The sequence below is a fragment of the Pundamilia nyererei genome, unplaced genomic scaffold (assembly GCF_000239375.1).
Source record: "Pundamilia nyererei isolate P.nyererei 1_Seehausen unplaced genomic scaffold, PunNye1.0 scaffold00067, whole genome shotgun sequence".
Lineage (NCBI taxonomy): Eukaryota > Metazoa > Chordata > Actinopteri > Cichliformes > Cichlidae > Pundamilia > Pundamilia nyererei.
The window spans coordinates 2,588,891-2,614,667 of record NW_005187468.1 but is presented as its reverse complement, the minus strand read 5'-3'; the positions used below and the strand labels follow the sequence as shown (position 1 = coordinate 2,614,667).

The following is a 25,777-nucleotide window of genomic DNA, read 5'->3' as shown; positions in this document are numbered from 1 at the left end:
GGGGTAGCACATCAAACTAACGTACCGCAGTCAAAAAGTGCATTTAGCTGCAGAAATGCAACTCCCGCACATCCACACAAAGCCAAAGGTGCAACACGCAACATCCCGTTAGTGAACAACTCATCGAGACTGCGCGACCTGTGTCTGGTGCAAAGCTGAACCGGGAATAAATCCGGTTTCCACTAGATTCGGTTTGTCCTGCTTCACTCATTTGTAAATAAGTCGGTTACGGTTTCTCAGGACAAAACAATAAATTACAGACACGGCAAACTTAATGAAATAGCTCAGAACTTAATAAGCCGCTGCGGCACGCAGCCGACAGACAGGTTTGTGGCTTAAGCGGCGGACATCTCAAAGTCGGACTCCCCTACTAAAAAAAAGAAAGTATACATTTTCAGCCCGAAGGCATAGAAATCCTGTCAGCACGCTGTCATCAGCATGGGAAAGTTAATCAGGAGTGAGTCCGTTTAAAATATAACGGAAAGTACTAAAGACACTTACCTTGAAATACCCAGAGGAGCAAGGTGCACAAGAGCAGCGTGCGTCCGTATGTTATCCCGTCCATAGCCGCGTTTCCAACTTTTTCGGGAAAATGTATTTACGGTGTCTTTTAAGGGTGAACAGAGTGGAAATGTTGCACAGCAGCAAGTCGTTTCTTCTTTAAACGCTCCAAAGCTTTCTGAACCTCTCACACTCTCTGTCGCTCGCTCACTCTGGAAAATGAGTCCAGCGCACTCTTCGCGTCTCTCTCTCTCACACACACACGGAAATTTGATGCTGGTGGCAGTCTACTTGGTTGATATATTTGCACAAAAGGTGACCCCCTCTCCGCTCAAAACAACCCCCTCCTTCCTCTCTCTCTCTCTCCCTCTCTCTCTCTCTCTCTCCCTTGAAATGAAAAGACTTGCCTGACTAATCGTGGGCCTATATATCCATGGGGGCCCGCAGGATCTCTTAAAGGGAAGTTAAAAGTGATTTTATCATGAGCCTCACTGACTCCCAGCTCAAAAAGAGTACCCCTTACGTAAAAATCGAACTAAGCTTATAAGGAACACGCTATGAAATGCATAAGGTTGAATCACAGTCATAATTAATAGTTTGGTTTGTTTAGGAACCTTTGAATTCAATCTAGACATGGGCCAAAGCTTAAAGTATGTGTTTGACCAGGACATTGAGAAGGTAATGACTTAGCTAAATAAATAAATAAATGGCCTTAATAAAATAGGCTTTAGAACAACCCATGCCCATCCATAATATTCTTCTTAAATTTCCTGCCCTGCTTAGACCCTTAACGTGGAACATCTCCAACTTGCATATATTGCAAATAATGTTTTTCATTTTCAAAGCAACTGGAGGCCATTTCTTGGAGCAAGATAAGCTGTCTGTCATTGACAGACATACCATTCATTCTTAGACATGAAATCTCTTCAGAATCTCTTTGGGTTTTTAAAGGGTGTGCCACAGCCTATTTTGGTATTTACTGCTCACATAAACAATTATCATGAGGATCTAAGTGGCTTATCCACAGTATAGTCATACAAGTCTTTGTGCTGGGAGTGGATCTTGCCTGACCGATGAAACCGATTGATGTCAAATCCCATAAGCTTGGAACTGAAAAACAAAAACCACCATGGGTTTACGATCTGAAGACAACATAAACATCTACCCAGCTGCAGTTTCTTTCTAGCGGGGGACTTGATGACCATGAGCAGCTCTAAACAATCGACACTCCCTGCAGGTAATAATAGCCCCCTTGTGGAGCAGTTGCACTCAAAGACACGCATTCCAAACATAGTTGGCTCAAAAGTGCTCGTTAATATTTTTTCAGTCCTGTTCAAAGAGGAAAGGCGATAGGATCCTTGCAAACTTGCTCTACTTTAACATAGACTTATTTATAGATCTACACTAGCCGTGGATGTGATTTGTTGATGGGGTTGGCTGGATCCCAAACAGCTCTCTCTACACTTGACAGGGTTCCTGGGAAGTAGCTAAGACTAAGGCAGCTTGTGCACACTTAGACACTTTGATTCTTCTAAACTCTCTTTTCTTCACTGTGTTTCTGGCTATGAAGGAGGGAGGGAAGAAATTCTTCCCATCAGCTATCTAACATCAATACAGCCACTCGTCCCTGATATCGACCCAGCCATAATCATCTCTCCATGCTGTAGAGATTTACTAACAAGACGTCTGTCATATGGTGGAAGAAGTAATCAGTCTTGCACCAACTTAAATACGACTTATCATCCTGCATAGCTGTGGATTACGTTGACTTATCCAAGAATAGGGCATTTTTACAAAAGGCTTTTAGTCATAGATACAGTAGCTGTATTGACTCATTACCTAATGGAGCTGCAGCTGAAGGGAGAAGTGATTAGGATGAAAGAGGACAAAGTATGAGACTGAAGTGGATTATACAAGTCCGTGCAATTGAGGAATGAAGGAAAAAAAGTAATAAGCAGGTGGCAACGAGAGAGATAAGTACTGTAGAGGTGAGAAATATGCAGGAAGAAAATAGTGGAAGTGTATGTACCCAGTCCATTAATACATAAAGTGATTAGTGTGGTTACTATTTGCTGAAGCCAGCAGAATGGTCGATTTGTTCCAGGTGACACAAAAGTGAAACATATTAAAAATGAAACCAGTTTTTGTTAAAACCGCGTAAGATGAGTGGTTCAATGAAATGAATGTACTTGTGCTTGTTTAAACAATTACTATTTCATCCACTTTAAGCCAACTAATTACAGAATTGTATATTCAAATGTTACTCAAGAATTGCAGCTGTCATAATTAGTATAAATATAAACATGTGTTCAAAAGCCAAGCCCCGTGAAAATATAAATGATCGTGCTGGTGCTGGTCTCAGCATAGCATTGAAATGACCCAATATAACACCAACAGCCCACACTTTTTGAGAAGGCCATTGCTTCATTTGCAGCCTTTAATCAAGACGATTTCTGCTTGCCTCTAAATATTGCCATTATACTGATTTGTTTCTTAATAGCTGACTTAAAAAAATTAAATGCACTCCATTAACCCATTTATTGCAGCTCCCTGGGACCTATTTCATAACTAGCGCAGAGCAAGAAAGGTAACCCATATGCCTGCTGTCTTCCAGCTTCATACAAGATCCTTGGTATGTTTCCAATCTAGGTGGGATTAAACATCCACAGAATCCCTCCAAAAGGACATCCATTAATAAATGAATAATGCCACAATGCAACTCGGTCCATCTAAAGAGTCTTACTCCAAGCACTGGATGTCCAGGCACCTTGCTCTGCAAAGGAAACGTATGCTAGCTGCATGAGTCAGCTAACTGTTTTGGTCACTATCCAAAGTTCATACACTTAGACTAGGACTGGAATGCAGTTTGGCCAATAATTTAAAAGCACTGTTTTCAGACTCAAGTGTCTCTTTAACATCACATCCTGGGTAGATTTTATCTCTCCTGATTCCATCACTAACAAATATCAGAGAATGCTGAATAGGACACTTCCTAATCCTAGTCTGCACTGAGATTTATTTCATAAACAAAAGAACAGGTGCCCAGGTACAAGTTTTCAGTGACGACAGACAGTAGATGGGGATGCTGGATGGTGCTCTTTGGTTATACAACCAGTTTTCTTGTATCAACAGCCTTGTCGCACATCTCGTACTCCCACCCCCAGCTTGTGACAAGAAACAGACACATCAGCCATCTTCGAGTTCAGGGAACAAAGACTGGTTGAAGTAGCCTCCGGTGTCTTTGCAAGAAAACAAAGACGGTCGACCAAGATGACTGGAAAAGTGGAAAGTATGTTTACTGACCCATTGTTCACCATATTCAGATCATATGATAACATTTGCCAAGCGCAAAACGTTCATTCTCTTAACTGCACCAGTAAAGTGGCCAGTTTTTAATTTTGATTTTCCTTTTGTATTTTTTTCATTAGCATGCAAAAGGATTTTTAAACAAGTATCTTTAAAACAACTTGCAAAATTTGTATTATTGTCACAACTTGTAGGAATTCTGCAAGCATCAACACTTGTCAGCATTTTTAGACACTCATTGAACTTCCGTATAAGACACTGACACACCTTCAAAAACTAAATCCGACAGACTACTTTATAGTCCCTTGTTTTATGTGATTTCCCACCCTTACCCCATGTCAAAAATTAAGCTACCTGACAGAGAGAATATTTGACACATCAGCCTAAAGCAAAGGGATAAAGAGGAACTGAGACACAGAGACACTACAAAGGAAACAGAGATGTGTAATGAAAGAATAATGAAGGGAACAGATTAGAAGTGGAAGAGGAGGGAAGAACTGTAATTCCAAAGTCAAGGGATGGGTAACATATAGCCCTGGGGAATTATAGCAAAGTATAGGCAGAGAAAAAAAGAGGGGAAAAGATAAAAAGTGAAGGTAGCTGTAATCTTGCATTAATTCTCATGCCTCCACAATGCAGGAAAGAAAGAATGATGTGCTGTAGCGCCATCTTTCACATCCCACCATGATTCTTTGATCTATCCTTTTGTCTCACTCTTGGCCTCTCTTTCCATATGTGCCTTCCATCTCTGTCCACTCCAGTGTCTCTATGTGTCTCTATTACCCCCTTTCAACCGTTCTTCTTTTGGCCTCTTTCTTCTTGGCTGAGCAATAGATGATCACATAGCTATTTTCCAAGCAATCATACATAGTGGCGTGTGAGTCACAGTGCAGGATTTGCACAGTGATGAAGCATTTCTGAGTGAAATGGAAACTCGGGATGCTGCAGTCTCATATCACTCACATTTCTTCCAAGTGGCTCTGTTGATCAATAGAGCACCATCACCATGATTCACCTGGCATCATTTCTGTTTTCCGTTCCAGTCATTTACCTAAATGAGCCCAACAAAAGTACTTTGTTACAAAACATCTCCGGGTGGTGTGAATACAGTGTTGGTTAAAACCAGACAAAGTGAAATCCAGCACTTTGTTAATTTTCCCTAATGGGTGTCATTGGGACAACCCTTTTCAGTATATGTTTCTGGCTTTCACAGTGGATTTTGCCTGACTCGGAGCCAGGCACCATACATTATACTAAACACTCTGACAGTAACTCTGTGGGAGGGAAATCTGTTATGCTCACTTTAAACAGGGCCAAGTTCCAGGAAATGATGCCGAAGAATATAGTGGTCACATACCCGCCTCTGTGCCTACTGAGCAGGAAACTGCATCATAAAGTTCATCTCTGTGGTCAACTGCTGGCAGCGTCTTTGACAATAAATTGGTCACACAAGAACAAGGAGCAAGGGACAAGGGAACAAATGTCCTTTATGATAGCATTCTACAGTACCGTTTTAATGCACAAGGTTGGAATTATACCGCCTACTGCAGCAGCAGAGAGTGATGATGTAATGTACAGTCAAATGTTGGAGCCACTCCATATACAGTCCATCAATTTTCTTCCACTTTTCCCAAGTTGGGCCTGGCGGTATCAGGCTAAAAACTGTAATCCAAGCAGCTTTCTGCCCAGCAATGTTTTCCACTCCTCCCCCTTTCCTTGTCATGGCATGGATTAAACAAGGTGCAGGAAAAATCTCTCAGAGATTTTGGTACATATAGCATCACAGTTATTGCAGCTTTGTCAGCCGCACAATCATGAGCCAAATCTCCAGTTCTACCACATTCCAAATGTGCTCTATTAGAGGTTGTGGAGGCTATTTTCACTGTAATGTTTAAGAAATCAGTTTGAGATGATCTGAGCTTTGTCACATCAGAAGATGTCTACACTGTGGTTATAAATGGATGAGCAACAATAGTCAAGTATTCTGTGGTGTTTGAATACTGCTCAGTTGCTACTTAGGGGGCTAAAGTATCCCAATAAAAATATCCCCCACTCCATTACACCAACACCACCAACAACAACCTGAGCCATTGATACAAAGGAGGATGCATGCTGTCATATTGTTTACACCAAATTGTCAAAACAACAACTAAAAAAAACTATAATTAAGACACAAACATCTGTTTTTCAGCTTTCACAGTTATTTTCAACAGAACAATGATAAACATAATGCAATGTATTTCATTCTATACATAATATCATATGAAATTAAACCAATACCTTTTGATCTCCCTGTTATAGCACACTAATTAATGCACTGCATTTCTGCTCATCACAAAAAGGTTATAAAGCAATAAATAGAAGCTCATGGTTTTGAAAAGAAATTAAGTCTGGGTGCAGAAAGGATGAACAACAGAATGAACCGAAAGGGTTTTACAAGCAAGACCATATAAATGTGGCTCTGCAAAATAATATATTTTTAGGCTTTTCATGCAGCTTAATCTTTTATACTCTTGAACGCCGTCTTTTTCTGCAATGCATGTAAATGTAGCTTTCAGAGGGAAATTAATTAGGAATCAGCTCTTTTGCCTTCAAAGTCTCTGCATGGCACTTTAAGTTGCTTACAAATACACCCTCATAATCCTCCATGCCTGCTGGGCAGCGTGGACTTTATCATGCCTACACCAACTCTACGTTGGCGTTGTCTCTGCATTCAAACCCTGAAGCTTTGAACATGAATACATAAACCATTTTGAAGAATATTAATCATCCACTCAATGAATTGTGGGCAATTGCAATTTCTCTGTGTCCTCCCCGGGGTTACAACAGCAGTATGAAAGCCTTAGCATCCCTGTCAAGCCTAAATGGTGTATTTATGAAGACACTTTATTTGCATCTTTAGCTGTTTTGGTGGTTTTTCCTGATAGGACCCAAAGCATTGTTATCTTGCAATTTAAATGCTATTTTGCTGTGTACATTCCCAAATGAACACACAAGTGTTTGTGCAAACATGCTGTGCTTTGAGTTCAATTCTAGGAGGTATCGCTATCCGAAGTAAGATGCTCAACACTGGAAAAATTCCACCCTGACAGAAGTTGATGTTCTATCCATTATGTTATAACTGCCTCTACAGATAATATAAATTATATATATTTCAGCTGTGTTCTATAATTCAGCTGCTTATAAATTCTAAATCACCAAAAGAAGATGTTTGATCAGGGCAAGTTTTCTGATTTAGTATTTGGGGGTTTAGTAGGAAGTAGGTGGAATATTGATGCTTTTAACTCCAGAACTTTTGTGTTTACATGGCCTTTTAATTGCAATCTGATGACGAGCTTATGATTTGAGATAAACTATATCTGACTCCATGTTTCTCTTGTGCTCCTTGATTTTTTTTTCTTCCACCTACATGTCCATGTGTTTGTTTTCTGTGTTTAAAGAGAGTGGCCCATCCATGTGTGTCCAACGAAGCTTAAGATATTGCATCTCTACTAATGTCACTCTTCACAACAGGGGTGGGACTGTCCCCTGAGACACACCAGCTCCAAGACTGTTTCCATTGTGATTTATCTATTGACCACCATATTAATCCCCAAACGTCTTTCACTGTTTTTGTCACTATTTCTGACACACTCCAGCATTTTCACCCTCACTCATCCCTCCGTTCAGCCGATCTGTACCCCCACCTCCATCTCTCATCACATCGAACCCCCCGTCTCTCCCTGTATCTTTCACTTTGAACATACCTCTCTCTCAATCTCTGTTGCCCGTAATGGGGGGTAATTATGGCATTACTGCCACAAAGACTGTGCAGTGGGGTTGGAGAACCATGACACACGCTCACAGACTGTGGCCAAGTGTTGTCTTCAATACAGACTTCTGTGGCTCCACAGGAGGGCATTAAGGGAGAGGAGAGGTAGGCTAGAAAGGAAAGGAAGGGAAATGATGGTTTGTGGAGAGGTGTTGTAAAGAATTAATTAGTGCAAGGGAACAGGAAAGATGAAGGCATAAAGAAGTGCGGGAGCAGGTTAGTTAGATCTTTTTAAGGGCAGAGATAGTGTGAAAAAAGAGAGAAGATTCAAGACAGCCTGGATCATAAGATATCGACTGAATGAAGGGAAACAGTAGGGGAGAGTTATGTGCTTCAGACTGCATTAAATCAACTTGGGGCAGAAGATGTAGAGAGTGGAAAAGAAGAACAAGAATAGCTGAAAGAGGCTTCTGTCAATAAAAGAAACAGTGAGTGCTTTGCAGGCTGGTAGGTCCCCACTGATCAGCAGTGCAGTTTGTCTAACCTGACTTGCTGTGCTGGGCGGACCGTTTGGCATGATGAGATTTAATGCAACTCTGTTGCGGGTTGCCAACAGGAATGAGGCTAGTAGCAAGGCTGTATATTACACTGCTGTGACAGAACAAGAGGAGGCAGAATGTATGTGTGTGTGTGTGTGTCTGTGTGTGTCAGGGTGTGGGGGTTACTTTCCATTCCATTAATTTCTATTTGAATGATGTGCACAGAGAAACAGCATGCCTTTTACATTTTTCTGAATTTAGGAAGTTTTTTTTTTCAGAGATCTTGTAATTCAAGAATATTCAATATGACAATAAAGATTTAATAGCTATATTAAGTGGTCAGTATGTTTTGTCATACCTCATTGCCTTCTTATAACAAAATTACTTCTGCTGCTGAGGCTGCCTGTTCAAATCAATATTTGTTATTTTAATCAACTGACAGCAGATGGTTTTTTACCATAAGTGGGATTCAACTGACATCTGAGTGGCCCTCTGTAAAGCAATTGAGCAGAGTGCATTAGGGGCCCTGTTCCTCAACAATAACATCTATGAGTGTGTATGTGTTTGTATCTGAGCTCTCTACAGTGGGGAATGATGGAAGATCATATGACAGCCAAAAATTTCTCTGTGTGCAGTCAGCCAAAAACAATACTGCACATTCATCATTAATAACTTCACCAACATGACTCGTGTTGTTCTTCTGTTAACTAACCAAAGTCTGATGTCATGGACATGGTCCCACTTGTTAAGATTCATTCTTAGTGGTGACCTAGTGGTCTTGTGTCATCATTGCCGGGATGTGAGGGATGGTGACACAGCACTCAACTATGCATAGAGATGAGCAAAATTCTCTGATCATGAGGAGTCATATGGTCATGAGGTGTCTATGGTCATAAGGCAGGGGGCATGAAAGTGTATCTTTGTGTTTGGTTTATTGAGTTTTGTGATGTAGTGTGTGAATCAGCTTTGTGTAAATTCTGTAAGAAATCGATTATTCAAAAGAAATCAGTTTGAAGGTTTCTATTCTTGCAGTCTTTCCAGTTACAAAGAACACAGGGAATAATTTAGATTTTCTAAGTCTTAGCTGAAGTAGCAGATCCATAATTGACACAAGGCCATATGGAAACTGTTTTTTCTCCCCAATAAAACATAAGCCCAGAGACCAACATGTTATTCAAATTTCAAGGTGCACTTTTCTCTTACCTCAAAATATACACCTCTGAATGGTGAATCCTCATTGCTGTTCTCAAAGTAAAACGACAATCACCTTTTTTTTTCTTTTTTTGATGGGCTTCACTATTTTGCTTTTTACATTTGATTTTATTCTAACCTAGAGTTTGATGGATGGACTTGATTTTCCTGTCACTTTGTTGTGTTGTTCTTATTTGGAGATGCTGTGACCTGCAAAAACATGTCATCTTCCTCTGTGCATTTCTCTAAGGCTGAATGACAATGAGTTTGAATTGAACGATTTCCCCCCTGTCAGTAACTGTTGCTTTTCTTTATGACTGAATCTTCTAACTTCAGTTGTCCCTCCTCCCCCTCATCTCCTGCCCATCTTGTGTCTGAATATACTTTCTGGAAAAAGTCAACTCTTACTCATCTACATGCAGAGTGCCTTGGTTCCAGCTGTGAACGGAGGATTGAAATGGAAATGGGAATGAGAGAAAAAGCAGATTACGCTCCTCAAATGCATGCACAGCCTCCTGGCTGGCCCACCAGCTGAGTAGAGGGAGTGGGTGGGTGGATAATGGGGGTAAAGGAAACAGAGTTAAACAGCAACAAAGTGAAGGGTGAGGAAATGTCGGGAGAAAGGTGAAAGAGCAAATAAAGATGTTTTGGGGAAATGTAGAAAATTGAAATGGCAGATCTAAAATTGTGTAAAACTCAATCAAGACTATCTCAAAGACACCAAATGTTCCCACACAGACAGGAAAGTGCCCCCACACACAAACTCTAATAGGCGAGACAAGGTTCATGTGAATAAACTCAGACTGGCCTCAGAGATGACCAGACCTTGAACCTTAGAAGCTGATTTGAAAAATGCAGACAGAGGCAGAAAGGGATGATCAGCTGTGTGTGTGAATGCATGTAAAACGATACACTGTGTTGCAAAGAGAAAAGACGCACGTCTTTCTCTTCTGATAAATATGCAACAACCAGGTTTGTCTAAATGACACACAAAATAAAAAGATGATTCAACTTTCATTTCCCAGATTGGAAAAGGCCAAAAATAAAAGAGAAGCATTCATTGGCAGACACTTTAACTTGCAATCAAAATCTTGAAATGATCTTTAGTTTAACACACACTTTTTAAATGTCAGGGTGCCTGTCAGTTTGATACATTGCTATTCATGAGATTTCCATGTGCCCTGTGTTACAGGACCTTCAGCTGGAACAGTCAGATGGGGGAAAGGGAGAGCAGCAGAGACCAGGAGGGTGAGAAAAACTGCATAATGGAGAGTGAAAAAATATGAAATAATGAGAAGAGAAATTGAGACAGAGAGAAACCAGGAGAACAGTTTCTCTATCAGTGCCCAGAGAAGCGTGACCCTGCCTGCCCACTTTGGGCAGGCCCAGAGGCTAGTGCACGATGTTAACTGAATGTTCTAGCAAACGTCTGCCACAGCAGGACCCGGCTGTCAAATTAAATTCTCTCTCAGAAGATGGGTCCCCGTGGTGTGCCTGAATTTCCACGGAGGAAGAGTACTATTTCGATGATTGTTGTGAGTAGTCTAATGCAGCTTTTGGTATCCGCTTCTTTCTCACCCCGTAGTCATGAATCCAACGGGTCCCAAACGGCACCCAATCTCGTCTCACAAACTAGCAGCTGCAAAAGACCAGAGTCATTATGTGCTTTTGGAGAAGAATTCAATTTTGTGGAAATGTGCAGAAATATGCCCAATCTGCATCCGCAGCTAGTTTCAAAAGAGTAAATGAAGTGCAGAGCCGAGGAGTTTCTCAGGAACTGTTTTAAAGAATTAACGAGAGGGGCAGCTCGGTAGTTAATAAGATTTCTGCTAACACAATCGCATGTCTGTCAGTTTTTGCATGCACACATTTACGCAGGCAGTGTCCACAGATTTTCACTCACACGGGACCTGCCTAGCCTCTCTTTGACATGCACTTGCACGCGCACAAGAGTCGGCAACACAATCACAACACATATTTTACATATTTGTTTGTCTGGCCTGAGTTGCAAAAGCAGCCAGAATCAGGTAAGAAAAACCAACACAAAAAAATATGACTGCAAACTATATATTAGGGCACAAGTGCTTGATGGAAAACAATAATATTCGCAGAAAACAGTTTGGAGCAGATACAGGTATGAGGGGAAAAATGTGGGCATGTTGGGATTTGCACAAAGGGAGGCAGAGGACACTGAGACAAGGAGGTCACTGTGTGAAATAGACACACTGGGCATGCAGCAGTGTAACAAAAGTCTGAAACTACAGTTCTCTAACCTCTGCAACCCTCCCTGCACAATATATATTCTCCACTCACATGTGCCCACATAAAGCACACACACAGCACACTGTGTTGGGCGTTGTGAATACATCTGGCAAATGTGTCCATGGACAGTAAGTAAAGTCAGTCCTGGTTAAGGTATTGGAAAACTGGTAAAAATTTTAGAACTGTAGATCTACTTCCCTCACTAACATCACTGCATCATTATTTTCACATTTGAAAATAATGTAAAAGTAAAAGTGTTTCTTAAACAATAGTTTATAGATCTATATACTTGATAAACCACAAGTTTCATAGTAGGAAACACAGTTTTGATGTCCAATAATGTATGTTATTACCACATTTCATTGAACTTTAAACCATATAAAGTGATTTTTTAAAACATATATATAAATGAATATTATACAACTAAACAAGGCAGTGGTGGAGGAATTATTTCAAACTTAGCTCTAACTAAAAATACTCTGTTACAAGTCAAACTCTTACAGTATTATGAGAAAAAATGACTTGAAAATAGGAGAAGTAGAACCATGCAACTGGCACCACTAAAAACAAAAACAAAAAACATAGCAACAACATAAAACAATGAAAGTACATTTAACAGCTAAAGCAATCTCATTCGCCACTTTCATGAATTCCCTTCTGAGAAACTGCAATTCAGTTTCAAGTTATGTACTGAAAATTATTTTTCACGATTATTTATTCATTTCTTTTGAAGAGGTGAAGAGACTTTTAGCAAACCTTTTTTTTAAGAAGAGGTAAAGCACAGCACAATGTCAAATCATAAAGCTGGTGAGCTTTCAGTCCTAATAGGGAAGGGGGAACACCGGGGGAAGGGCTAATGGGGTGCTAATGGCACTGCGGGATAAAAGGGAGAAGAGGAAAGAGGATAGCAGAAGGGGAAAACAGCCAAACAATATAAAAAAAAAAGTGGAAGATCATTAGAGCAATGAAGAGGTAGCTGGAAGGATTTGTTAAGACTTTAGAGGGAGTAGGAGAAAGGGTGATGATTAAGAGAGAAAAAAGGAAGGAATGAAGGCAAGAAGCCAGAAATGGACTTTGATAAAGTCTCAACTCTTAAATTATTTTAAGAGCTGTGTTTACAACTGATAATTTTTATTTCTTTTATATAATTTGGATATTTAATACCCATTTATAATCTTTAACAGTTTGCCACAGCTGGGATGTTTCTCCCCATAATTTTCATTGGAAAAATCAGCCTGTTTTTCAGTCTAGTGTTCATGTTCACAGTAAAACCAGCATGAAGTAAGATGTGGCAAAAAAAAAAAAAAATACAGTGGGAGCTCAGCCAATCAGGAGGATCTCAGATATCATCTTATGCATGTCAAAATTCTAATAAACATTTCCAGACAGACATATTTTTCAAAAGATATTAATAAATATCTTACGGAGCTGTGTGTGAGAGAGCTGTGGAGTTTTAGATACTGGCCCTGAGAAGCTAGTGGAAGCCGCAGTGTTGGTTGGGTTCTTACATGGTTTGGTCACTTTTGACACCTCTGCTTGGCATTTCTTTGGAGATTTTTCCCTCCCTGCTACACTTAGAAAGATAGTGAGGGAGATAGAGGGATGATGAAGCACAGGACTCCAAACACACACACACACACTTCGTCCTATCTCAGTCTGTCACTGTGTCAACTATCTCCACAGCCGTTCAGTGTCACACTGGTGTCTAGCTGTCTCCCTCTGTCAGTCTTTTGTTCTGTGCTGAAGAAAGCGCAGGGCCGCAGCATCAAAGTATGAATGACTTGAAAGCTCTGATCTCAATGTGAGCACACACAAGCATGGGCACAGCTTAGAAAATAATATGGTCTGCATACACACATGTACAGAGAGCACACTGTGCAATTCAGTCGGTTCGGCTGGCTTTGTAGACAGCATCTGTTCTGCACCCCGTCATCTTCCCTTTGCACCCCACCCTCTGTGACAGGTGGAAGGGATTCAGACTCAAAAGCTGAGGAGACACACACTAAACTCCACTGACACATGGTTAGTGTTTCGCCTACACACACACACTCATATATACACACCTGCTGTGGTGCAGAGCTACAGTGCCCCATGGTGCCAGGCAGGCTGAGCAGTGCGTCGCGTGTTTATACCACCTGCTCTTAGGCCAAACAGAGGATGAGGGATTAGACCTGACAGCCCACAGAAGAACAGCAACATACAGTAGACAGATGTAGGTCTATATACCACCCTTAAACTACCCAGGAAGTCAACCAGGTCAAACTAATTCTTTCTTCCATACGCACACACAACAAAACAGCAGGGCCATCCATCAATCAGCCGCTCATGCCCACTGGGAGATAAGTTTGTAAATCAGTCTTCTTATAGCTCAGGAGTTTTCTTACTCACGGATTTGTAACACACAAGGCAGCAGCTCATCTCTTCACCAAAACAACACTGACCTTTTGGCCTCAGACTAATTTCTATAAACAAGCTCTTGCAGACGAGGCCTGACCCTCACCACAGCACATGAACACACTCTGCACCCAACCTGCTGTGCTTCTTTAACCAGTGGAATTTATAGTAAGATATAAATAAATCAATAACACAGCATTAAAACATCAAGATGTAAGCAACGAGAATGAAAGAATATCTCAGCTCCCAGAAAATAAATAAATGAAAGTGAAACAACCTCAAACACGCATATAAAGCCTGCATGACACTGTGAATTTTAACTCCATAAAAACTAATAAATCTGTGTGGTTTATGAGATAAATGGAAAAAAGTTGTTATCTTAACCAATCCAGTAGCATCTGGGTCAACTTTCCCAAGAAAACTATTATGGAGGAGATAGGAATGCTGGGAAAAATTCAGAGGAATGTCTTGTCTTCTGGGGAAAACATGCCACAGGGCATAGAGCTGTGCACTGACAATGTGTGTGTACATGTGTATGTGCAGGAGCTCTCCTGATAGCTGTTCTATTTTGGAAAGACTTGTGCAGAGGATTCATTTCTTAGTTATCGGCTGTTTCCAACCCCGCAGAGGTGAGAGGCAGGTCTGCATCCATTCTCAGTGTGATCAAGCCGAGCTGCCAAAGAATTGGGAGCGCAAGTAGTTGCAGCCACCTCCACACAAACACACACACAAGGCTCAAAAATCCACTTGGTTGTGCATTTGTTAAAGTGGTAATTGTTCCACAGCAGTAATTGCCATAGTGAAGCCTGCTGATAATGACACTGCACACAATGAAAAATTGTTGCACAAACAAGTTGACTGACGGCAGCTGAAATTGTTTGGGGAGAGAGGCACACATCACCAAATGTGGTTGCAGGAACTACACATACATGAACAAGCACGCACACACAGGAACAGTAACAAGTGAACAAACATAAGATGTCCTCGGATAGATTCCATACATTTCTCTCTACCACTCAAGGACATGTTGAGCCTCTCCCATCTTCTAAATTGCAGGGTAGAACAAAAAGCAGGATCATGAAAAGGGGAGGAAGGGATGATGGGTTCAGGTGTTCAGGAACAGCTGGTCGTCAAATAAAAACAGGAAGGAGGGGGCGGACAGGGGACAGGGAGATGGAGGGGATGGCAGAGACAGTGGGATAAGTGTATGAAATGATTAATATTTCTCAAGAAAAGCACTGAGTAATTGATGGAGACTGCTTATTATGAATGGCATTATGAAAAGATGAGAAACACACACAGTCAGTTGGATGGAGCGACACACAATGCTTTGTGTGTGCTGCACAGTGTGGACAGTACACACAGATACAGTGGATGATAGACTGGCAAACACAGCAGGCTTACTGTCCATGGATCAACAACATGCTATCTTTCAAACACAGGACCATCTATAAGCTCACTCAAACACACACAGCAGGCTGTGTACATGAGCTCAGCTGTGCGAGCACACAAAGCCTGCAGTATTTTTTTCCTCCTTTAAATACAGACATAATTGACATGAAATAAATCTATATTCTCAAAAAGAGGACATAGATGTGTACTGCGCTGCACCGTGACTAACGACCCACGCACTCTTCATTTGGTTGTGCTTGTAATTTTTTGTTGCCCCAAGCCTTGTGGAGACATGAAATGAGATTAAAGTATGAAAATTAAAATGCAGATGCGATGATTTTCAGTTACTTGCCTGAATATTACATCCTGAAGCTGTTGTAATAAACATTTGAGAAGTTTTGTATAATGTTCTAGTTTAATTACTTTGGGGAAACTCGTGGCTGCAGAAAATAACGAACACTAAAAACTAATAAACCAATTTCACATTTAATAGGATACTGAAATGTAACTATATTACTGCACCTCTGGATGTGAATGAGGCTGTTTTTGTATTTATTTGAAAATAACTAATGCTTTAACACTTAATACTTATAAAAATCACCTCATGGCCTATTAATTCAAACTATATGTATAGACAGATTCTATTGACTTTGGCACCCTCTGCAGGATTTTAGTGTCACTGACAAATTACGCATGTGACCCAGGATGCTGCTGGTCTGCCTTCATTTTTATGCAACAGAACATTCAACTGCAGATGCATTTTGAATACCACATTTTTCATATATACACACACTTACATAACTGCTTTAGTTTGGGATTGAGACAATATGCCTTTTAAAACATCAAGTTAGGCATACATGAATTTGTTTACTTAAAATACAGATCACGTATCCTTCATGGAAATACCTCATGGTTAGTTTTCCCAAGTTTTGCGTCTGGGGTGGAAGTCGTATGAAAAACATGTCCGATATTTTCCCCATTCTGCTGAAATTGTCAAGCATTCTTATTAAATTTGGTTTTAATCTGTAGATGGCACTGTGGGCCCTGAATGAGGCTGTTAAACCATGACATCATTCTTTGCAACTGAAATGTTAACTAGGTTCCTTATGGAAATGTAATCATCTGCCTTTGTTAAGTGAACCATTTCCAGCGGTTGTCATGGTATCAGCGATCAATTTGTACAAAGCACATCTGATAGATGAACAAAGTGGCAAAAACAAAAGATTAATATGGATGGGAAAAGGGGCGATGTGACAGCAGAGTGTCTGGCCAGTGATGAGAAGCTGCATTGGCTTAGTGATGGATCAGCTCCCCGGAAGCCTTTTCAAACTGCCCGATGAAACAGTTCCCAGTCATCAAGCTTTTAGTAGCAAGAGGATATGAGGATGTGAACAGAGCCCACGACCAATGGTCATTCACTGCCCTTTAGACAAAATGACATTTAGACCAGAGTGCCAGACATCAGCTAGGGATGAATTACTACAAAGACTTCCCTTCTTTTAGAAAGCGTGGTTCATAATATTCAGGGAAACGGGCTTATCAGCAGTTCATCTATAAAACTCATTCCAGTTCATTAGCTTGAAGACACTGATTGAATGGGTTCAAACTAATTGTTCATGCAAGTCAAAAATCACAAGACACAATTTGACTTTTCCAAAAAAGATTTATTAAACAGATTTCTTGTTTGCAGCTGCAACCTGTGGAGAAAAGAGAGAGAGAAAACATGAGATATATCCAGGAGTGACATCCTGCATCAAATGAAAATCTCACACCTTTGAAAACATCCCTTCAATTCAGAATAAAATTATCAGCGGTGTTAGGGGGGGGGGTATTTAATCAATTCATTAGGCTGCCATGGATGAAGAAGATGATCTCAACTATTTAAACTAATTTTATTCTACAGCAATCAAATGAAAATACACATTTAATTCATTTATTTTTAAATGTCACTCCACTGCGTTAATAGTCAGTCCACAATTTGAGGGAGCAAGATGCTATCAAAAATGTAATTTCACAGGGACTTGAGAGCAAACACAGTCTGGAAGAGAAACTGTTACTGCTGCTGCCAAAACCCACCATGAATAGTCTGATAATACATGGCAGAAACCTCACTTGCCAGGGAAAAGCCTCTCACATAAAAAGTCATCAGAAAGTACAACACACACAAGAGATTCTAGAGGTGGTAAGGGAGCCACACCAACAAGCTTCCTGCCAGTTTTTGTGCAGCAGGCAGGGCCCAGCCCAGGTCTGCTCATCTGCATACTGCTCATTAGCATGGATAAACAAGGAGAAAACTGGTGCCATACGGCGGACTTGCCAAGCATGAAATTCCCTCCTCATGTTTACCCCTTTTACCCTTGGATTATCACAACATTGCTGACTCTCTCTTGATTTTTGACAAGGCCCAAGTGTGATTTGTTTTTTAGCGAAGGCTAACAAACAATTCCAGGAGTGTGCCACACAAGACACATAACTCAACTGGCTGGCAGAGGGAAAAAATTTGCCCAAGGACAAGTGCTTTTAAAAAAAAACAACCTTGCATGCCAAAGTGATGGGGGCAATGTACTCCCACAACAGACAAGGTGTCGCATCAAAGCAGAGGATGATATTTCTGTGGTGATCACACAAGGCACCACCCTGAGTCTGTCAGAACGTCACATAAAATGACAGAGAGCATCATACAAAATCAGTCACAGGAAACAACCTTTGCCTGGTCAGCATGAGGTCGTATGACATTTAACAGCTGGGGAGCCTGATAGTGGTCCGCTTCTTTTCTACCAATTCCATCAGGCTGGAACTAGAGCTGGCTGACATATCATAGCGTATCATGTTAGATTCCATGTGATTTTAAGCATAGGCTTAATATTGAAGCTTGGTACATAACAGGTTACTATCAAAATGTGTTTTGTGACAAACATTTTACATCCGATTTCAGTACCTACAGATCACTTTCAGATTATACTTCAGTGGCTGCAGCTTTTTACATTTGCAGCTGAGACTCATTCCCTACAAGAGACACCAAAGTTGTCTCAAAGGGAACTCACTAGGAACGCCATTTTCAGACTTGCACGTGGTTGACATCTTTCATTATAAAATACACGGTTAAGTGAAATTCTTCTCAACAGTGCAGAATCTTACTTCTATAAATAGCTGCACCTTTGTTTACAAGTGGTCACCCATAGGTACCTTCGCATAGTCGATTTGGATTTCCTTCCTGAATCAACTCCCAAAGGGATGCGTCTCCCCTCCTTGTCTCACACTGGGGATTCTTTTGCATGTTACACAAATGTCTCTACAAATAATCAAAACCTACCCATCTCAATTTAGATGCGTTTCTTTGGTTTACTATGTGTAAACATTCTCAACCATTAATGATACTTACTTTCATTGTGTTAAGCCTATTTTACAGTACTACATTTATGTCTATTTGCACAGGTATTTGAAAAATACCTGCCATACTGCTAAAGCCCAATAGCATGGGCCTCAAAATGGATAATCCTCTGAGTAAGGCAAGTGCTGACTGGTTGAGAGTTGGACCAGAAAACGGAAAAGCCATACCACAAATATATATATGTGAAAAATCAAAAAAGGAGGATAACAGCAGAAGGTGGCTATGAAAGTGGACACTGGTTCTTGACTCAGGTTTCATTTTAACTCTTTATACGTTAAAACTGCCCTTCTCTGCAGTTTGCTGCCGAACCAACAGCAGCACAAGAGAGTTGCCCAAAGACCCATTGGTTGTGACACTGCCCCCAGGTGACAGAAAACAGCTACAACAAAACAGCCTGCAAAGCTGTAGCTTCTGCACAAAAGTGTGGACATACAAAAAAAAAAAAAAGCCATCAGGAGTTCAGCAGGATCTTCTTAAACTGAAAACATCAAGTCGAATACCTATAATAACTGCAGCATTTTAGCAATACTCTCACTAGCTGCTGCCACTTAATGTTGAGAGCACCTGAATATATTTAGTAAATGATTTCATCCAGCTGGAAGACGACAATTTGATACACATTCAAGCCAAAAAACACTACATGTATCGTAAAAAAAAAATTAAATAAATAAAAACAATTGAATGCCTGATACAACGCATACAACTGAGTTGAACAGTTTAACAAAACAGCAAAAAGGTAGCAGAGAAAGGGAGACATGGTCATGGTGTTTAACAGCAGACAGGTTGTCATGTTAAAACATCAAACACAATAATTGGTGTACTGACTAGTGACAGATACAGTGCAAATTATATCATCTGAGATCATTAAGGACCATTAGTCCATCTCCCAATCTATGTGTATGGTCTTAATTTATTGAGGGGAAATGCTGCACTGGACATTGTAACCAAGAGCATTAATATTACTTAACATTAGCAAATTAATTTGTCCATTTTAGATACTTAATTGTCCTCAGAATATTTAGCTACAACCCATTTATGCCCCTCTCTAGGTTTTGTGCAGACCTAATGATTTTCAGTTTGCATAGGTTTTAGACCCCTTGAATATGTCAAGCCTCCACTGTACCACATAAGAAGGTAAAGACCACGACGCCATCTCTGAATAAAGTTTTATTAGGATCATTTAATCAGTTGAGTTATTGTTAAGTGTATGCAAACTTCTTAGCATTTAGACAGTTTGGTGCGTTTTTAAAAAATAAAATAAAATAAAAAAAATCACCAAATGAGTTTCTCACCTGGCCAGCAATTCTGTCCAGATCTCTGGTTCCCTGGGAAGTCAGTCTGCGACCACTGATTTTAAAAAAGCAAGAAAAAGCAGAAATTAGCTGATACAACAGAATACCATTCACCGCTAGAAAAAATGCTTAACACTACAATAATGAGTTTATGCCACACTAACCACAGCATTACAGTGAAGAAGCCACTGAACAATTTTTCTCCACAGAACTTAATTTTCTTGCTCACTTCTATCCCAAGCCAATCAATTAGCCCTGTTGTTACAGAGTGATTAAATCTTTACTGCAGTCTCAAAAAAATGATTTCTACCTTATGCATTTACAGATTTCAGTTATCCACATCACATAAGCTGGCCCATTTCACATCAGCAAATGCAATAAACAGAAAACTGAGACACTGTTACTAAGTTCTGCAAGAATGAGTAACAGCATGCGTAGAGGCATTGGCGTAGGTGTGTACCACTGTGCCCATGTTTCCCATAAAATAAAACAAGAAAAAAAATCAATTCAAAACAATATTGTGGCATTTTCTTGAGCTCACCAAGTATCAAAATATCAACTGTCAGTTAGCTGGCATCTCCATGTTTTATCAGCAATAGAAAGCTGTGCAAAAGTATGCTACTTGGGGGATTTAAGCTTCATACTCCAAAGCTGCATCCAATTGCTTACTGTGTGTGCACTGAGGTTTTGTGTGGAGAGCCATGACTCATCTGGTAGCGTTGGTCATCTGACTCCTCTAGCCATGTGCCAAAGTATACTTAGGCAAACTACTGAGCCCCGAGTTATCGTCAAAGGCATCCATCGCAGTGTGCAAGTATCCGCGATGGTTACAAAGCAAATAAATAAAAAGTCTGTATGATTGTGTGAATGAGTGCTACGAATAATAAATTAAAGGTGGCGTACAGCTTTGTAAGTCCATTTACCATGATGTCCACTAATATTGGTATGCAGAGTTACAAATTAATATCTTTTTAATATCCCCAACTAAAGACCAAGTTTTTAGTGGAAATACACATTATGAAACTGTACTGTGGAGTTCAAGTAATGTACTGTGACTAAAAACAAGAAACAATTGTAGAGAATTTAAAAATGTTTAATGACCAAATTAGCCGGAAAAGGGTGGAGTGCCCACTCCGGGTCGGGGATGAGTTCCTGCCCCAAGTGGAGGAGTTCAAGTATCTCGGGGTCTTGTTCGCGAGTGATGGGAGAAGGGAGCCGGAGATCGACAGACGGATTGGGGCTGCAGCTGCAGTAATGCGGACGCTGCACCGGTCCGTCGTGGTGAAGAGGGAGCTGAGTGTAAAAGCGAAGCTCTCAATTTACCGGTCGATCTTCGTCCCTACCCTCACCTATGGCCACGAGCTGTGGGTAGTGACTGAAAGAACGAGATCGCGGATACAAGCGGCAGAAATGAGCTTCCTCCGAAGGGTGGCTGGCCTCTCCCTTAGAGATAGGGTGAGAAGTTCGGCTATCCGGGAGGGGCTCAGAGTAGAGCAGCTGCTGCTCCACATCGAAAGGAGCCAGCTGAGGTGGTTCGGGCATCCGACAAGGATGCCTCCTGGGCGAGGTGTTCCAGGCGTGTCCCACTGGGAGGAGGCCCCGGGGCAGACCCAGGACACACTGGAGAGATATCTCTCGGCTGGCCTGGGAACGCCTTGGTGTTCCCCCGGATAAGCTGGAGGAGGAGGTGGCTGGGGAGAGGGAGGTCTGGGCCTCTTTGCTTAGGCTGCTGCCCCCGCGACGCGGTCTCGGATAAAGCGGATGAAGATGGATGGATGGACCAAATTAAGTTAATACCGAGTCAACATTTTCAATATTTGAACAGATGTAGTGTAATACTGGATAATGGTGCTGGGGTGGGAGTTATCAACTAAAGCAGTTCACTCAAGGTTGGTCAGCATGCTTCATTCCAACCAAACCTTACTGCACAGCATTAAGGGGACACGCTTCATCAATAGCATTGCAGAACTTAACACTTAGGCAACTCCAAGTAAGGCAAGCAACTCCAAGTAAACATACGTATAATGGACAACTAGAGACACATGCATTTTAAAGCTTTGACAGTTCAAGCTACACTTACACTCACTCTAACTGAATGTGAGTGGTCTTGAAACCCCTTCTGGACGCAACAGAAAAAAGATGACTGACACGGGCACTGTTAGCCTTACGACTCGATATCTATAGCTGATTACAATTTGCAAATAAAATCAGATGTATAAAATATAAAAACTATTCCTCAGTGAGTCAATTATTTCACCCATCTCTAAGCATCATGCACATGCCAACTTATACATGCAATCAGCTTTCTTGACTGGCTCTAAACGTTAGGCGATTTCCACACATGAAGGAAGAGATGCCCCATACCATGCTTTCTTGGTAGGGCAACCAGGAGGCAGGCCACAAAGGATTCCTTGTGTCACATATATTCAGACATCACACGTACGGGTAAGTCTATCAGACAGCGTTTTTGCATTCACAGCTTTCTGTGTCTAATATTTAGAAAGGTCTGGGGCTGAAGTGTATGAAGAAAAAACAAAAACAAAAAAAAAAAACACTTTTAAGTTCCAACCAATAAAAACAGTAAGAACCGGCACTTACCCATTGGGATCCTTCTCAATCATCTTGAGCAACTCAAGAGCCTGCAGCACCTTGCGAGCCACATTCTTTGATCCAACACTGTAGTGGGCAGGGCACACGCCGTTCCTCTTGCGACTGCCATAGATCTTGGTCATGGAGCCAACACCTGCACCACCACGGAGGTAAAGGTGGCGAACAGTGGATGCTGCGGAAGCATGAGAGATGACAGTGTTGTCATATAATATTTAGAACCTGAAACACTAAGCATTGTACAATGTGAATATTAAGTTTTTGATAAAGTGGGCTTACTGTGTCAATGGTTATAAATTTGGAAACAATTTAAAATGATCAGTATGTGTAGTCTGTTGCATTCAAAAACCTTTTACTAATTAAAAGCACATTTGCATGTAAAATTGTCCCATCTCAAAGCACCATTTAAACATGTAAATGGAAACATCTTGTGGTAATACAAGCCTGAAGCTGTAATAAGTCTCAGGAGAACTTCTGAAAACCTTAGTAATTAAAAACAAAAAAACAACTTGCAAGACTTACCAGCTCTGATGTAGAACCAGTTCTCATCACTGGGGGCCAGCTCCTTGTGCTTACCCAGCTTGACAAGGTCCACCCAGTCAGGCACCTTCAGTTTTCCTGACCTGGTAACAGAAAAGGTACATCAGTATGAAGTACATCAGAGGACTATATCAATAATTTATTCGAGTGGGCCATTAGCATCTGTTAAGTTAAACAGCGTCACAAAATTTGATTAAAACTATGTTCAATGAAAAGTAAAGCTGCTCAGTGGAGCATACTATATAAAATATATTAACAAGCTTTGAATATGTAGAGGAGAAAATAAAACTCACTTCTTCAGGAAGGCCGCCAGGGCACGGACAAACTCCTGCTGGTTAACGTCTTTCACTGTGACACCTGGCATCTGAATGCGATTAAAATATGAATAAATACACACAAACTAACGTTTATCTACCAAAAAAAGCAACACACCAGACAAGCATCGCTCATAATTGCTCTAAGATTTCGCTGCTCACCGCCTCAAACCAGGAGAACTCTTAAACATCAATCCCAATTAGCTTCAAAGAATACGGAGCTTAGGTTAATTATTAAAATGCATCAAGAAAACAAATACTAAATAATGCTATGCAGCAAGACGAATTGGACAGGATACATGTGTACGACTCTTGGTGAAATTGCACGTTTCACCCGGTGTTTTAGCTTCATGTGCGCTAACTGACCATACACTCAACCACACTTCGTTTTCAATTGTTATCCTTACGACCTAAAAATCGACAAATAAAGAAATATCTGCCCAACCGATACACGATATCACTTCTCGTAATATGAATATTCATATATTATAGCACAGAACACAAAATGAAATCAGTACAACTAGCCAGTTGAGCAGGCCTCAACGAGGTAGCATGGGGGCAGCCATTACTAGCAGATATGATATGAGCGCAACATTTAAACAAAATTCTCGCAAAAACGTATTAATACGTCAAAATACCTCGTGTAAAGCCTAACCACTGTAATTATCTGTACTTTATACTTTAACAGACCACGTTTGAAGAACAATTGTTTGAATTTTGAATACATTTATTGCTAAATAAGCGAGGAGTGAAAAATGCGGCGTTACCTTGCTTATGGACAGCCAAGGGAAGAGGGTGGAACGGGGTTTCCAACCCATGATAGAACGGGCACATCTCGTTTTTTAACGCGAGACCAGCGCGTTGTTTTTTCCAGCGATGCCGCTCATCACAAGTGTCGACCGTCCCAATCTAATCTATCTATCCGTTTTCGACTCTCTTTTGTTCGTCATTTGGGCTATTTTATTATCATCTACATAAATAGATTAGGGTTAGGGAAATTGCATACTAGTGCTACAAGTTGTACTTTACATAGTATTTAATCGGTTTTTGGTCATTTATTTTCATCTGTTTCTATCAAAAAAAAAAATCCGCTTGTTTTCATTCTTCTCTCATGGAGATCTCCACTTTCACATTTAACTATGGCTGCATTTAAAATGGCAGCAGCCAATAGTTAGTACGTTTACATCAGTTATTGTTTGTCAGTAACTGTGCTCTTCCCGTAATGCTTGGCCCTTTTGAGGCAGACAGTTGGAGGATAAGGACCTAAATGTCAATCTTACAGTTTGATTTCTTGTATTTTGCTTGTTTGTTTGTTTCTAATTATATATATATATAGGGGCAAGAGAGACTTTCTTAAAGGTGTATATAGACATCAATACACTTCAGCCTGCATATTTGTTTTCGTGTCTATAGATAATGTAAACTGCTACATCAGAACAGCAAGCTGTTAAGAATTGCATAGTGTTTTACTCTTTATTTTAAAAAAAATCTGGAGAAAACTACATATATAACATAATAAATGTATATATGTGTGTGTGTGTGGGGGGGGGTACCTTATTTACATAGTTCCCTGGCTGGAAGAGAATGTGTTGCCCTTTGCACAAATCAGATGGAAAGGGCAGCCATGCTCCAACATTGACACAATTGATATGTTTGCAGAGACAAGGGAGAGATAGAAGGCAGGTTGATAAGCAGAGGTTTATGAATCAGGTTTATGCTGTCAGTGGGGGCAGACAGTTAGACTGAGAGGTGAGAGGGAGAGATAGAGATCCTTGGGCGGAATAAAAAAGCAAGCCAAGTCATAACCAACGATAGGTTCGAGCTCATCATCGCAGGGGCTTCACAACAGGTAACTGTACCTTTTTAATCTAATTCACCTCTTTGGCACCCACTGATTTCTCAACTCTGTCAAATTGACTGTTGCCATGATGAAAAGTTTGGCCCTATGTACTTTCAAAGAGCTTAATTGATTAATTAAGGCAATTCATTGCGCTGGGAGTGTCCAGCTACCAATTTGAATTGAAAACTCACACAAGGTGGATTTGAACTCCATTAATTACTTCAGTAAATCAATTTTGCTGAGCCCCTTCAAGTAGTAAGACAGGAGACAACTGTGTAAAGTGATTATGAAGTGTTATAAAGAGGTTATTTTAGCCAGTCATGATTATTATGGAAGTGAGGACTAACATCAAATGTTTCAGAAAGGTCAAACTAATTACATGGAATGGACAGGTGGCACATTGAGGCAGCAAATCTGCTATTTCAATATTCATTTACTCTGCTTTCTGGGAGACTAT

At 40.6% G+C, this 25,777-nt stretch overlaps 2 protein-coding genes across 4 annotated transcripts in view; both read right to left on the bottom strand.

The window, feature by feature from the left end:
• Window positions 1-850, bottom strand: part of bcam (basal cell adhesion molecule (Lutheran blood group)) — a 47,558-nt gene extending 46,708 nt beyond the window's left edge. For 2 of the 3 annotated variants that reach the window (XM_005736146.1, XM_005736147.2), the window contains exon 1: window positions 502-850. In XM_005736146.1, coding sequence (XP_005736203.1) covers window positions 502-565 — 64 coding nt within the window. In that variant the 5' untranslated portion in view covers window positions 566-850. The remainder of the gene's footprint in view (window positions 1-501) is intronic. The other variant, XM_005736148.1, reaches the window with a different exon arrangement.
• Window positions 851-16,979: 16,129 nt separating this feature from the next.
• On the bottom strand, window positions 16,980-24,329 carry rps19 (ribosomal protein S19). The gene is made up of 6 exons (XM_005736145.1): window positions 24,248-24,329; window positions 23,460-23,530; window positions 23,149-23,249; window positions 22,618-22,801; window positions 20,020-20,074; window positions 16,980-17,033 (listed from the first exon to the last, which is right to left on the bottom strand). The coding sequence occupies exons 1-6, from the start codon at window positions 24,296-24,298 to the stop codon at window positions 17,004-17,006; spliced, it is 492 nt and encodes a 163-aa protein (XP_005736202.1). The 5' UTR covers window positions 24,299-24,329; the 3' UTR covers window positions 16,980-17,003.
• Window positions 24,330-25,777: the final 1,448 nt, after the last annotated feature.